Source organism: Anticarsia gemmatalis, chromosome 2 (assembly GCF_050436995.1).
Source record: "Anticarsia gemmatalis isolate Benzon Research Colony breed Stoneville strain chromosome 2, ilAntGemm2 primary, whole genome shotgun sequence".
NCBI classification, from domain to species: domain Eukaryota; kingdom Metazoa; phylum Arthropoda; class Insecta; order Lepidoptera; family Erebidae; genus Anticarsia; species Anticarsia gemmatalis.
Window position 1 is genome coordinate 6,586,155 of NC_134746.1, and position 16,093 is coordinate 6,602,247.

A 16,093-nucleotide genomic window follows, 5' to 3' on the forward strand; every position below is an offset into this window, starting at 1 on the left:
ATCCATTAAATATTCATACATTTTTGGAACGAAACCGCACATCAAACAGAGACAAAGCAACATAATTCATAAAGGTGAAACAGGACAATTTACGTGACCTATATAACTACATTGTTTGAAGACAAAGCTTGAACCTAACCAAGTAAGCTTTCGTTGAAATCTTGTCTTTCTATTTCTGCGTATGCTCAAAAGCTATTTTATGTAATCTGTACAAAGTCTGCAGTATATCTCGTCCAGATTCTCTGTCAAGATCACATCTATCAATAATGTCCGGCCGGACTACTTAAATAATGGGTCACAGATATTTAACAAACGCATCCAGAATTGACCTCCGACCGTGACAATCTAAAATTATTTCAACGTAAAGTGGGTCAAAATGAGCATAAATTTATACAACTTGATATTATCTAATGGGTCGTTGTACCAGGGTCGCAGTGAAGTGAGGAGCGCGCCGGTGGACCGTGGCGCAGGCCTATTGTCATTCAATCGGGCCATTGTGGAGTCTTTGTCGGCCGCCGCTGGAGCCCCGCCATTCGACATGGGGGATGCGGGACTTGAATTATGTCGAAGAGGAATGCAACATCATATCTGTATTCCACATGGGGTAAATTTTGACAGTTCGTAAATGTAACATTAGTTTAAATTGATATCAAAATAATGCTACAGAGGCAAAATAAATTGTTAATAAAAGCTATTCGCTCAGATCCCTGATATAGCATTTCTAGAGATTCTTGTACGGTTATCAATCGTCAATAAAGATCTCTAAACAAGTGATGGTACGAACAAGATGATCAAAACTGGATCCTGTGGTACATAAGCTACATAATATGACACGCACGTAGATATTAAAATGCATAACATAACACATTAAACGCGCATTATCTGCAATTAGTCGGCCGCTCTTAAACCCGTCACTCGTACGCACCGTGAGAACTCCGGAAAAAGCGGCATGGCTTAGCGACAACACTTAGCTGCCCATGCGATCATTATTTATAATATCTTTTATCTATAACACTCACAAGATAGCCAGAAAATTCAAACCAAAAAACAATCATAGGAACTGAAAAAAAAATGACTGATCTGTAATTGTGTATTATTGTAAAAAGTACCCACGACACAAGATAATTTTTTAATGAGCGAGTTGTCTTTAAAAAATCTGCTAAATGTGAGATGCAAGGTCTTGTATTTCTCTCTTGTATTTATTGGTTGGACATATTATTACCGATTACTCATGTTAAAATACAGTTTAGGCACATTATTATCCCTTTATAGCTCAAAAACAAAATCCGTGTTTCCTTCCTTCAGGTTTCTAAGAATACATCAAAATAATTCGATGACTCACTTTTTCTGCTTTGCGGTGCAGTTACTTATGACCTGCGTCTCATTAATTTGAAATTAAGATCCCATTAGTTTTACCAATATCTGAATATAACCAACTTTATTTCGTGTATTTTTTGGCGTCTTGTTGTTGCTAAAATATGTATGTTTAAACTCTTCATTCATAAAAGTATTTGGGGCGTATTCTTGACGTTCCGTACCTGGTTTACGGGGGCCATAAAAACTTTTTTTATTAAAATATTAAAATGAAAGCACTCTCTTTACGGTTCTCGTTTACGATGCACTTGTTTATTCATCAGTAACATGTTAGACACAATGACGCCTTAGTTCTTCACCTGTTTGTTATCTTTTGTAAATTATCTTGTTGCACTTTTTTCATTTTATCTCATATTGAAGGGTTGCGGTTGTTCCTTTAAACGTTTTTATTTCTAACAATACAAATCATAGCCTTGATCTCAAACTCTTTCTGCTTTGGTATTTTCGGAAATTATTAAAAGCATTGGAAGAATTACTATTTTATTTAGCCTAGTGTTAATGAGTTTTTTTTTTATCTAGCATTAGCATTTTTTTTTTTGCATTATTTTGGCATAAAAGAAATATCTTTATCAGTTGTCAAGACGGAAAAATTTCAGTTTAAAATATCTATTTCACCATGATCACCAAGGATTGATTGCCTGATAAATTGTAAAACATCGACGAAACATTTAACACAGCGAACTGGTGCATTTGTTCGTGTCGAGGTAACCGCAACACATCTAGATGTTAACGCTGGTAGCTATCTGAGTCTAGACCTATAAATCTATAGTGTATCTCCCAGATTTCATCTACATTGTAACCACACGATTATTGCAAGACACTCTCTTTTTTACACATTGTTTTATTTAAATCTATTTTTCTACACTGCGGTTTATTGAACGTAGATAAATTTGTATTTTAGGTGGGTATTTTTATGTTTGTTAGTTAAAAAGGCCTTTGTAAATATTTAATTAAGATCGAAATGTATTATTCAATGAGAAATATTTATTTTACATTCTACATTCGCGAAATAACGAGCACGTATATCGAAGAAATCATTATGATATTACGAGTTAGTTATCAACGCTTTGGATGTTGTGTACTGTCCAATAGACAAAAATCACTTTTAGAGATTTTAGTTTGTCCAGTCATAAGTAACAGAATATTTAATACACCTTTGATCTTAGAGAGGTCAAGATAGTTTTATGAACCATAAATAAAGAAGTTTTTGAAACAGCACGAAATAAAGAGGGGAATAAATCAAACTTCCGAAAATAAGAAAGTGTCGTAAGTTTAAAAATACTCACCGTTATTAAAGGTGCAACAGGATCTTCCTGGCATGCACTCGATACCGATGCTTTCCACAAAACTGAAGACACGATCTTATTCCTATCCAAACTGGTTAGTTTATATGAACAACTAAATTAAACATAGACTCCCAACTGGCTATTAAGCTGCTAAATACACTGATATATTATTAACAGTTTTAGCTAACAACCACAGGTGGTTTAAATATTTACGTAAAGTTTTTGACGTTTGAAGTTGTACGAGCGCGACGTAACGCGAGGCGGTCGGCTCCCAGTCGAGCCGACGCAAGACTATCTCGGATACACTCGATCCTCGAGCTTTCGGCCCGAGACTTCCGTCCCGCTCTCGCACCCGGTCACCTGCCGGTTAAAAAAATATGAGAAGCCTCACATTTCGCCGAAATGTGAACCAAACTAAACATTTTACATTCGAACAGACAGGTACGGGACTTCTCTGCTTAGCGCGGGAATCCTCTACAGCCCCTACATACTTTCATATGTATACTTCTACACAATACCTGGCGTATTATTGCACTTATACGATGCATGGGAAGGATACGCGCTCGCACGAAGCAAACCGCAATTTGACTAGATTATCTATTATTCCAGCTTCGTAATTTACAACAATACTAGGAACCTTTATTTTCTAAAGGACTAGCGAGCGAAGAAACATTCGTGCCGATGATAATGACGCGAGTAAACATAGGAAACATTTTAGCGGTTAGCTTGTAATCACCGATACAAACTGACCCGTCGCTTCCCAGTACTAAATTCAATTACTCGTTGTTTTCTCGTTTTATCTCCGTTAAGAACATCCTAGGTCAATATTTGTTAATACAGAATCGAGCAAGCTGAGCGGTGCTGTTGTTGACTGAAACAGATCAGATAAACAAACTCAATTTTCACCGATATGCCACCCTGTGAGATTACATCCGTCCATAATGGAGACTACGCAAATTAATTCGTAGAACTATTTGGGTTTAATTCCAACAATTAAACAATTTAGGTCGACCGTTATTCAGCAAATACGCAAACTGTTGGCCATTAAATTTTACGATATCCTAATTTGAGATCCGAGCTTACAACTCCAGCAAAGTTCCAAAGTACGTGCATATAAATCTGCAATGAAAAACTTTTGAATTACGTAAATATCGCGAACATTCCGAGTTGTGCGCGCTGCGGTGAGATAGTCATCAATGAGAAACCGCGGCGCGGTAGCAGTTCAGTGGTTTATTTATTTACTCTAGACTGTGCTCAAATAATCATGTATAACGACCGACTCGTTCGTGTTATACTTATGTTCCTTAAGAGCTTCTCGTGCTCAAAGAAAGACGAAACAGAGTTAGTATGACGCGGTGTCGACGCGAGCATGACACGGCAAAGCACTCAGAAAGTCAGCACCCCCAGGCTTAAAATAGAGTCCGAGTACCCGCAAACCGCTCGCAACTCTTAAATCCTATTAAAGGAGCTCGGGAGTACCTCTATTCATAGACTTCGCCAATAATTTAAAGGTGCTCCCTGGCGGCAGTTTCGCACTGTCGGCCGAGAACAAAAGGTGAAGTTTTTCCTCTAATAATGACTAAGGAATTTGTTTTGAGTGATGTAACCGTTCATGGAAAACTGAAATAGCACGATCGCTTACGTGATAAGATTACCACACTATATGTATACTCATGACTACGTGATATACTGCAGGCATCAGGTGTCATTCACACCTAAATTTTAATGGTTTTAGGCTTTAAAACGATCGTTAATAGTTTGCGTGAGGCTGCCTACTGCCTATTGTATTGAAAGCAGCAAAAAAAGACATTTTAAAAGGAAACCGTTATCACCATTTACATAAACTGATATTGCCCGCACATTAAACTTGCCCTTTGGCGAGTCACATACAACCATATCTTAGTACCTATTAATTTGGGCTACATTATCCGATCACAAATCCCAGCAGACAGAAAATTTATATTAAAACTGGGCTATAAATACTGGTCTCAGTTTCCTCGCTCAGAGTAAAAGCAAAAAGTCCAAGTCCACAAACTCGAGCGAGCCTGTGCACATAGCCCTCGTACTAATATTTTATTTTTAAAATAAAACAGTCTGGGGTATCCTGTTCAAACTAGGATTCGGTTCTAGTAGAAGTTAAAAGTTCATATAAACTCTATTTACTTACTTGCCTTCTTCACAATTAATTGCTTGTTTCCGACGAGTTTTCAGTTACTTTCAACTGCTGTCTTGATTAAGTTTATAGTGGTCGCAGCTACCTACAATGGCCCTAACTAGCCACTCTATAATAAACGGCATAAGAGGATTAAACTAAAGCCGGCTTACGTCAAACGACTCGGTGAAGGCAACATTGAATATAGTGTTCATTCCTTGAACCTAGAAAACCTAGACCTATACCAATTAGGTACATACTATTGTGGTTTTTGGTTACAAATCTCTTTGCTGAATCATGAACCACAGAGAACATAAATATGCAGCAATGTGTCAGAATTAAAAAAAAATAAACAAACAATAATACGTCACTGTATGTCTAAAGATGAAATTTTGCAAAATATTTACAATTTTTTTCTAGATTGCGAATATTTTCGATCTATTTTAGTTTGTATCGGAATCAACGTTGAATTTTATTTTTTAAGGACTAATTAACATAAACAGCAACATGGCAGGTAAACAAAAAGTTACTTGATCGTGATACTCATTACTATCGTGTTCGATCTTGCTATTTTGTCCACTATTATTTCACCCCAGAAAAGATATTTGAGAATTAATAAATAAGTATTGTATAAACTCACAGATACCGAAAGTTTTATATCTAGTTGCAATGATACCTACCTGGTCTGGGATAATAGAAGATATTTTAATCCCAAGATATCTTTCCACATAATTCGTGGGTAGCTGCTAGTCAATCTAAATTCCTTCTTAAATCAAACCCGTAGAGTTCTCATCTAGCAATATAATATTTAATTCATAATTGCTAAGTAAAGTTTATTCGCTGCAGTAAAAATTGTTATTTCTATCTTACGCACAGAGGAGGGTATCCTAATCAACTTATCGGAAATGATTGACCTAGCCATCGGCACGCCAGAGGTAAATATAAACCGAACTTTATTATTCTACTGACATAATATGGATAATTTTAAGTACTTACATACATATTCTAAACGAGGAGTATTTTGTTAAAACCCGTTAATATCTGGCTATACTTTCTGCAATATACGTAATAAGTAAAACATTACTGGTGAGTGGTGACTACTATCAAAGATGTTTAAAAATGACAGTCGTAACCCACAATTTAACGTGCCTTCCGAAAAACGAAGTAACTCTGTTAAGTTTATGGTCACCCATCCACAGACCAACCTCGGCAAGTGTAGCTTAACCTGAGAGATCGATCCACGCGACTTTGTTTACTTAGCCTCGAGCTCCTTGTATGATTGTCTAACCCCCGGTTTCTGAGTACATTTAATGGTAGTTTATTTATTCAATGGCGTTTTTTTTTGTATGAGTTTTTAAATGTATACCTTAGAGACCGGGGGTTAGTTAATTGGATTATTTCAACTATATTTCCTATAGGTTGGCGTGGTGGACTTCTGCATGCTGCAGACAGTGTTGCACTGCCTCGCGCAGCAGCTGCGTGTGTTGGACAAGAACATAGAGCTGAGAGGCACCCTGACTGCCTTACCTGTCGGCAGGCAGGCTGAAGCTGCGCCGACTATAGCTATCAACGAGTTCCTCATCGAGGTCAGTTGAAACAAATAACTGCTCAATATATTAAACATATTCGTTGTTTTACACCAGTGGTTCCCAACCAGTGGTCCGTGGAATTCAAAATATGGTTCGCGAATGATTTTAAAATTTTAAATTTTCATGATGACTATTACACTTTATTTTTAACTAGCTGACCCGCGCAACTTCGCTTGCGTCCAATGAGAGAGAATGGGTGAAATTTTTCCCCGCTTTTGTAACATTTTTTACTGGAACTCTGCTCCTTTTAGTCGTAGCGTGATGATATATAGCCTATGTCCTTTGTCGGATATCAAAATATCTCCATACCAAATTTCATGCTAATTAGTTCAGTAGTTTAGGCGTGATTGAGTAACAGACAGACAGACAGAGTTACTTTCGCATTAAGTATGGAAGTATGGATATACTTACGTAGTGGTTCCTGCTAACAAGAATAATATAAAAGTGGTCCCGGACTAAAAAAAGGTAGGGAACCCCTGTCTTACACGAAGACCGGCCTTAGATACACCCAGGTTTAATATATGCTTGATTCGATGGAATAAGTAGACTAAGCAAGTTTTATAATCCATAGGACCTGCTAATTTGAATTTCGTGAAACAAAATATGAAATAAATGTCCTAGCCCAGGTCTTAGTATGGAGCGCTTGGCAATGATATTTAGAAATATTTGTCTGTTTTACTATTTACAAGCTGTTTTATTTTACGTTTCAGGTGGATGGAAAAGTTCAAGGTAACCGTGTTCTAATGGTTAGACAAGCTTATTCTTCGTAAGTTTTTGAAATGATCTGTATAGATTTTAGAAAAAAAAATAATACAAGAAAGTCATTGGATTTTGTTTGTTGTTGTTGGTGCTCAGTTGCTGATCTTTACACCTGTTAACTTATTTAGTTTTTAAGCATTTTTCTTTATATTAACTGGATACATTAAAAATGCATATAAATTAAAATACTGTATTAATTATTAACTTTCGTAACATTGCAGAACCCGAGGATGTTGAAACTATTCTTGTTGGTAAGATCATTCAAATCTATTCACAAACATAATTAGTTATTAAGAAATATTTCAATAATAGGAAGAAGGAGTATAATGCTATGATATCTCAGTTATATAATTGACTGAGGTACTTACATTTTTACGGAGAACATACTTAGTAAGTCTAAATACGTCCTCAGTAAAAAAGTACACATCGAATGTACTGACTAAAAGGTTTATATTATTTTCAGTTGAACGCATTACAAAGGGAAAAGCGCCAGGTGAGATTGACAGACACACCTACTTTCCATATTTGATAACTGAAACATAAAAATACATTTAATATTCCCTATCATTTTTTGTAGCTGCCGTCGCACCGCCGAAGTCTGCGCCGGCTGGAAAGCCATTCTCGGCTAAGGAGTTCCGATCTGCAGCACGTGCAAAGTCACCGTCACCAGCAGCAGCGGCGGGTCCACCGGCAGCAGCTCCTGCTCCTGCCGCGCCACCTCCACCCCCACCTCCCCCTCCAAAAGCCCCTTCCCCTCCGCCAGCACCGACCCCCGGTGAAGAAACGGCTCAACCTGCTGTTTCAGCCACGTCCATGCCACCGAGACAAGGCTTGACATCCACCGAGAAACTCTCACTAGTCACACTCAGCAAATTTAATTTGTTAGAAACTACCGTGCTTGATCTGAAGGAACGAGTCTACGGTAGTATTCCTAAGAATGAAGAGATTTTAGAAGAAGTCAGGTACTACTACAGGTCCCAAATATCACTTTTATTAGCTTTGACGATTTTTGATATAATTTTTACCATTGTTTGTTTTCTGTTTTGAGGTCTCAATCGAATTTGAAAGCTATTACTGATATGTGGACTTCATTGAATGTGTCATCTCGCTTGGAAGCAGCGGAGGAAGGTATAGGGAAATTAAGCTCTTTGGTGCAAGATCTCGTCGGTGAGACAAATGAAATTAAAGGGTAACTTTAATACACAATTACACTTGTTAATATTAATATACCGCCATCAAAAATTAATATTAACAAAAAATTACGTTATTCGTAGTCAAGCTGAGGCTGCTGTTACAGCGGCAAATGCTGCAACAACAGCTGTCGCTGACACTGCTGCTAAAGTGTCAGCTGCTGTGGCGCAAATAGCTGGAGGGGCAGCTGTAGAAGCCAGTGCGCCGGCTAAATCTGTGGCACTGCCGCCGCCCGAGCCCCCACGCACCGCGTCCGTCACTGGCACTGCCCCTGCACAGTCAATGATGGTGCCCGCTGGAATAACAGCGCCTTCAGGAAACATTATGTTCGCCCAATCCGCAATGGAACCAAATTTAGATTTAGTCGCATCGAGAGACGAATTTGCTCAGCTGGTTGTTGTGGTGGAACGTCTCCGGGAGGATCTTGACAAACTGACGCAAGTATTCTACACGGCTATGAAGGAAATGGACTCGAAGTTTGGTAAGTTTGATATTTTTTCTACACATTTTACGACTTCTTCTTATCCACTACATCTCCACTTAACAATTTGTAAGCTTGTGTTAAGTCTTGGGCGGAAATGGGCAAGATCATGATATTTTGAATACGACATTCTGATAAGATATTTTATTGGGTTGTAAAATAACTCTATATATTATTGATGTTATATTTGCAGAACCACCTCCTGCGGGAGCACCTCCGCCGACGATAGCTCCCATCCGCTCCGCAATGCAAATGGCACCACCTCCTCAAGCTGCAGGCGCTGCGGGCGCTTCAGGTGCTCTATCCATATCTTTTTTTAGTTAGAGATTAAACTAGTTACAATATCGTACAATCGCGTGGCTTTGAGTCGGCAATGAGTTCTAACTTTGCACTTTATTAAGTATTATGTATATGCACGCAATGGATTTATAAATGATAGGTTTTTAAGGAGTTACATAGGAGCACTGCCACCATAGATTGCATCGCGCGTTGTTAAAATATGCCACATCCGAGATCCGTGCCTGTCGTGGTTCTGGTACTTTTGGTATAAAGTGTTATAATACTTGATGGTTTGTTGGCAGATGGCGCCACAGCTCAGAGTATAGCAATGATGAGCAAAAAGCTCGACGACATGGCTTGCAAGGTGAAACAATGCTGCGAAATTGTGTTCACGCCTGATGGCAATCTTAGAGAAAAGGTAAGTTGGTCTACAGGCACTTGACAATACGCAGACAATACACTTAAAAAGGAAAGGAGTTAGAACTTTATTAATCGTATTCACAAATAGTATAAAAGCAAAAGTTTCTGCCCACCTTCACTCGGCATCCGTTCGCTGAACCTATTTAGAGACAAAATTTGTACGGTGATAGATAATACGAATATTCTAATATTTTCCAGTTGGAATCGATGCAAGATCAAATCGAATATTATACTAAGCAATTCGTAGCGGATCAATCTGCCGCTGGTGGTAAACTGTCTCCAGACATCGCTAAAGACTTACAAGGTAAATTCTACGTATCTATAATCAGACATCATCAGCTCCATCAACGTATAACGGAAGTCAAGACATCGTGATGCAAACTTGCATGCTGCAGAGTTCTTGAAACATTTTGTAGGGATGCAATGTCTCCAACCTGCACTCGCCGGCACCAACAGCAGACATAAAAGGACTACATTATTTATTTATTCAAATATTTTTGTTAGAAAAGCTCGGAATTGGAAACAAAAGTCTAAACTTTACTGATTATATTCACATCTGAAAATAATACTATACTACAGGTATGAAACTACTTATATTTTGTATCTTTCAGGGTTGATGCAGCTGTTCCAGACGGTGAACACGATGCAGACGCAGCTGTCACAAGTGCACGAGACAGCGCTGCAGCTCGCGGCTGAGAAAGAGGATAGACAACATAACATCAATGTAACTATTTATTACTTGTACTGTTTAGAATGCCCCGAAAATGTTCTTAAAATCGTTTATGGATAGTGTTCGATGAATAACGATGCGATGTCACTAGGTTTAAAACATTATTTAGTTTGCGTGTTTGTCAAATTTTCTTTCAATTTAACTGTTCTGTCTATTTAGTTCGGCATGTGAGTAAATGAGACAATATTATGAGGATAAAACGTTTCATGTGATATTTTGATCAAAATTCTATGCTCGATAGTGTCCTTATAAACTTCTAAATCTCGATTTATGTGACCTAACAAGAAACAAAAAGTCAAAAAAAAAAATCAAAAGTTTAACAACAAGAACTAATTAAATTCTCATTTTCGTCAGGCATTGTTAGAACAAATCGAGCTGCTGAAGGCAATAAAGTTGGATCGTGAAGACATGGTGGAGGCTCTGGCTGACAAGGCGGACCTGCGCATGTTGGCGCGTAAAGTCTCTCACGACCAGTTCGAGATGGCCTGCGACGACCTCTCGCGGGGACTCGAACATGCGCTGGGAAAACTCAATGTTCAGGTACTTATCATTTGTTACTAGTACAGCCTTTAATTTGATCTTCAGTCCTGTTACCATCACTATCTTATCACACACTGTCATACGTAGATCGAGTATATAATAGAGAATTCAAGGATCGGTAACCTAGCATCAGGTGCGGTGAGTTTTATTGATTCCGTCTCTGGATGACCCAATAGCTCCATGATAGTTAACATTGTCGTCCCCAAGAAAAACATTCGTATAAAAGAAACCGGAGTGGTTAACTGACAAAAGAAAACCTGAATAAATAATGAGAATGAATACTAGAGACCACTTTTTAGCGATAACTTTCGCAGTTCCAGTTCCTACCTCTATTCGCGGAGTGTTCAAACTCCTGAAACTGATATAAGTCCCTTCCAAAGAAGTTATTTGAAATCATGCCAATTCTAAGATAAGTTTTGCAAAACTTCCGCAGTTTCCTTCCTGAACATTTTCGAGAAGTAAGCGAGTCACTGAACTAAGATCACGATAAACTAGATAACCACTACGTGCTCTACTTAAAAACGACTTTTAATAATTAAGTAGGTTAGAGGAGTTGAACATTACAATTTTGTCATGCTTACTTAATTTTACATATTTTTAATGCAACTGTATTAGGAATACTAGATAGATAAGCTTGATACACCCAGGGATCGTCCCATTATCATATCACAGACAGGAACGGGTCCGTGAAATTAGAATACTCTGTGCCTTGTCAAACGCAATCATATCTGAGGGGTGATTTCCTACAACTAGCGACTCTTGAAATCTTGGATGAAAATCCCATTAGCGCCTCTAGCGGGCGCCGAAGGAACGAATTTAACATTTTTATTTCACTCTCCATACTCGGTGATTCCGACTGTAGAGTTTCACGCCACTGAAAATTTAATATTGTGACTGGCTATGAAACAATAAATGATTGATCGTAACTTTTTCAAATCAGTCATTTTATCCAAGTTAATTAAACTAATTACTATCTGAATACTGACAGCTCAGACTGAATCGTTCCGGTATTCGATTGTGAGAAGCATCCAAATGTCTTATTGTCCAAGGTTACGGCTGTACCCACTGGGCCATGGCACAATGGATGTAATTGTTCTCAATAAATATACCCCAGTATTTAGCCCACTCCTTAAAATAATCTTACAAATTTCGATCACTACCTACCTATAAGTAGGTAGGCTGTTTTCTTTCACGTCTGATAGATCCTTACCTTTTTATTGTTTTAATCACTGGTTGGCCGAAGGTTCAACTCTCACCTTCAATTAATTCTTATCTTTGAAAACACAGATAGATTAGATTTGAATGTACTTTAATGCCTCTAATAAAATTTAAGCTCTACAGATTAATCTTATTTATTTTAAACTTAATATACAACTCTGAATAAAGGCGGACTTAATGCCAGGGGCATTTTCTGCCAGTCTACCTAAGGGTGATGCAGAGATAATTACGAAGGTGTTTAAAAGAGGAAGGAAAGTGAGTTAAGAAATTTAAATGTTCTGCGTATACTAGGAATCTCTATGGCAACAAGCGCTGGACGACATTCAGCGTGAGATTGAGACGAAACTGGACAAGATCGAGTTGTCTCCGGTGAAGGAGTTCTTCAACGCCAAGCTGAAGCAGCTGCAGGAGAACCTCAAGCAAATGGCCGCACTACGGCGCGAGGCTGAAGCCGCCGGCACCAAGAAGAGATTGTTGTCGTACGTAGCATAATTATTATGCTTCTTTTAAAGGCTCAATTACAGAACAAATTGGAGGTAACAAATAAGAATGATTTCTGCTGTATACCTTACATAAAAGCCTCTACATACATACGTAAGTAACTAGGTAATGCAGGAAAAATGATGATAACAAATTTTAGTTTTATTGGTCGACGCTAAGGAATTGATATAATTTTTGAGGAGCTATTTCGTAATACATTTTACAAGTCGATAAGTTTTAAATCTAAAAAATACAGATTATTAATATTACAGATTATTTACTAATTTTATTTTTAAAAGTTATTATTTAGTTGCCTTCAAGTACAACCTTCAACCAGCTACCGTATCCGTCTCGAGTCTTGCTGAGTTCTAAGAATTTGAACATTCGTTCTAATTTAATATGTACATTTCCTTATATAATATTTCGTCAGCGACAGACGCGTAAGTAAATGCATACGTATTGGGATTTACACTTTCGATATACAAGTCTCAGAGCCAGTATACTTACTTAGCTATAATATTGGTAAATAATTTTCATCTCATAAAATCATCAAAATCAAAATATAGTCATCACATATAGGTACTTACTGCATGCAATAGTTTACTTATCGACGAAATATGAGAATTCTTTGGGTTAAAAAATGCGATAATCCTTTCTTATTTTTTACCAGGAATGTGAACTGCATATCGTGCGACGCGAAGGCCGTAATGAATATGGAGCCGTCCCCTCCGACCGGCTCCAGCAAACCGCTGCCTGCCACCATGTCTATGAAACCCTATCTCAGTTACGAACTTGGTAAGTTTGTCAATGAAATGATTAACCCATTAATAATTTTGATTTTAGCGTTAATATCTATGATTGCACTTTCTGTCCTATGTCCGTAACATATAAGTTGGTATGATTGCAAATTTCTAGCGACTTAATTATTCTCGATGCGAATGCAATAAATAACGATTATTATATTATTTTTTACACCTTTGATATTTGCTTGAGCCACATTTACATTAGTAATTGTCCCGCACAGATGCGATACGCAAGTCTCAAGCTAGCAACTTGCCGCAACGAAACATGCACGACTGGGAGAACATCGACAAACAAATGACTGCGCCACCACCAGCGAAAGCACCGCAGAAAGTCAGGTGTGTTCTAAAACTACAAACTCCTTTTTTATCTGATCATCGCATTATCTTTCATCCTGAATTTCGCCATAGATGTACCAAGGTACCTCAGCTATAACAATTTGCGTACGTTTTCCATTACATAGAATTTGACTTTATGCCTCTTCATCAGCAGCACTCTTGTTTCTTGATCATCGAGTTATTTAGTTTGGTAGTTTAGTGTAAAATAAAAACAATAAAATAACATAAGAAAGATAAAGATAAACTTAAAGAACCGTGCAATGAAAGCGGCAGTTGACCGTTGTTAAATTTGTCTAATTCACAGGATATCAAAGTTATAATCTAATCAATCTTATATGAAATAAAGATATGCTTGCAAATTACGAGTGGCGTTAAACACAGCTGCAATATAATCAATTAATTATTTATCAGACCTATAATAAAATGCTCACCACACAAACGATTATCTCTATTAAAATACTATTCATAACTGCAATGATTACCTGCTCTAAAACTGCACTATTCCTTCTATGGAAGGTGGTAGAATCATATTATAAAACGAACGTGATGTGACTTTTAAACCTTGTGTGAACAATTTAATTACGCTTGTATAGGCTTAGTATATATTTATAAGACTAATTTAAAAAGATTAGGTACCTATATTACCATTCCTATATCGACTAGAAAGGCGGAAATTTCTTGAGACCACAACACGTCTAAATTAGCAGTTTCGGTACAGTACAAGTAGGATTATAGGTAAAGGGGTAGTATAAAGAAAACCTGTTTCGATTACTTAGCTAGGTATTGAAACCGTTTACAGCAATACTCACTTTAACGTAAGGAAACTTTTTGAAAGTTTTAAATAAAAGTTTCCCACCTCCCAACTTCACGTACATTATGATATCAGTTAAAACTGCCTGCTTTACGACAAAATATTTTGTCGCTGCTTCTTTAATTTACCGAGCTGCAACGAACTCTAACAAGATTTGTGTAGTTAGTAAAACTTGGCTTACCTAAACTTTGGCTTTAACTCGATTCTTCCCACCTCATAGATCTGAAACGGACAAGCACCTATGTAACCGCTACTGCGGCGGGTCTCACACGACGACCACTCCTGCACAACGTGTCGCACGACTTGGTCACTTCATTAGACAGTGGGGGCCCGAGGTGCTGCCACTCTCGTCTGCTTTTGCGACTGGTGATGACGGGAGGGTAAGTTAACAAATAATTCGAGTAAAATTCCTAATAACATAAAGTTGTCAAACTGACAACAGTCTGACACAGTAGGGTATCTGAGAATCTTAATACAACGAGTCCTTCACAACATTTTAGTGCCACGGCGATTTAGTACCTTTTTAATCCTTTGATGATTGCTGATAGATTTTATATATTAATGTAAGTTTTTTCTTACTTCTAGTTGTATAAAGTCAGCGGCACAGAAGGCGCTAACGTAGGTCCAGGTAAACCGCATCAATTAATAAGCTCATTATCGCAATTAGTATTTTCTACTTGCTTATTTGTAACTGAACAAATAATAGTTTAAATGGATGTTTGCAACTCAATCACGACGAAACTACAGAATGGATTTTGATAAAACTTGGCAATGTTGGCCCATATAGCAAGACATAATAATATAGAAAGCTTTTGCCCGTGGTTTTATCGCGGGCAAAAGCGTTGTATAAAAGTTTGATCATGATTTTGACTGTCTTGTAGGTGGTGCAGTGGATGCTCCATGCACGCCTAAATCTGCGCCGAAAAAGGCTGAGCCACCCAAGCCACAGCGGCCCCCACCATTCAACCCAGTAAGAGTTTATGTACAAGCTATTAGCTTAGTATTACTGTAGATTTCCACTTCTAAGCATTTTAGCAGGTCACCTTTCCGCTATGCTCTTAAAATGTTCTCCCAAGATTTAAGGTTTCTTAATAGAATGATCAAGCTAAAGGCATGATTTAATGATGACAAATTTTATTCGTTTTATTTTGGCTGTAGTTGTGTTGAATCCCTTTTGAGCGCAAATCCAAACCAAGTTGATGTATTCATTGGAGTTTTTGAAAAAAGCTTTACGAATTTTGATAAATGTAAGCATCTGTATATTTCATGTAATCATTGTTTTATTACAGGACTGTCGCTGCTTAGACGGTATGCTAATTTCATTATCTTTATTGACATTCTTAATAACTGCCACTCTCTTTATGTTATAGCGAGTGTAGTGAATATATAGCTGTTATCTATTGTTAGGATAATGGTCATTTATAACACAGATATCATTTGTTACAGATCGTGCTGCACAAAAAGACTGAGTTGCCAGCTCTTGACGTGCGATTATTTTTTATATTCGTTTTTTTAAACGTCGCTTTTGATTGTTATTATTGAAATTAAACACGTTTGATATTATTATATTGATTTTAATGGTAAATCAATTACCATACATATTGGCTTAGATGTAATTCATATCACTAAATATTCAAAATAATA

At 37.5% G+C, this 16,093-nt stretch overlaps 2 protein-coding genes across 3 annotated transcripts in view; one reads left to right on the forward strand and one right to left on the reverse strand.

Moving 5' to 3' along the window:
• The window catches only part of Sulf1 (Extracellular sulfatase Sulf1), an 82,653-nt gene extending 79,716 nt beyond the window's left edge, over window positions 1-2,937 (reverse strand). For both annotated transcript variants that reach the window (XM_076127695.1, XM_076127687.1), the window contains exon 1: window positions 2,661-2,937. The gene's annotated coding sequence lies outside the window, so the exon portion shown is untranslated. The remainder of the gene's footprint in view (window positions 1-2,660) is intronic.
• Window positions 2,938-5,183: 2,246 nt separating this feature from the next.
• LOC142981698 (uncharacterized) lies at window positions 5,184-16,012 on the forward strand. Its single transcript, XM_076127774.1, has 22 exons — window positions 5,184-5,326; window positions 5,689-5,747; window positions 6,231-6,398; window positions 7,112-7,130; window positions 7,382-7,411; window positions 7,624-7,653; window positions 7,738-8,122; window positions 8,209-8,349; window positions 8,435-8,832; window positions 9,026-9,127; window positions 9,414-9,529; window positions 9,730-9,835; window positions 10,143-10,255; window positions 10,616-10,801; window positions 12,311-12,498; window positions 13,170-13,294; window positions 13,524-13,638; window positions 14,670-14,829; window positions 15,035-15,077; window positions 15,331-15,419; window positions 15,739-15,757; window positions 15,896-16,012. The coding sequence occupies exons 1-22, from the start codon at window positions 5,320-5,322 to the stop codon at window positions 15,916-15,918; spliced, it is 2,622 nt and encodes an 873-aa protein (XP_075983889.1). The 5' UTR covers window positions 5,184-5,319; the 3' UTR covers window positions 15,919-16,012.
• Window positions 16,013-16,093: the final 81 nt, after the last annotated feature.

What these genes read in the sequence shown, in the direction of transcription:
- LOC142981698 (XM_076127774.1), top strand. An exon ending in GAGATTTTAGAAGAAGTCAG is followed by an intron (nt 8,123 to 8,208) that starts GTACTACTACAG and finishes TTCTGTTTTGAG; the next exon opens with GTCTCAATCGAATTTGAAAG. An exon ending in CGACTGGTGATGACGGGAGG is followed by an intron (nt 14,830 to 15,034) that starts GTAAGTTAACAA and finishes TCTTACTTCTAG; the next exon opens with TTGTATAAAGTCAGCGGCAC.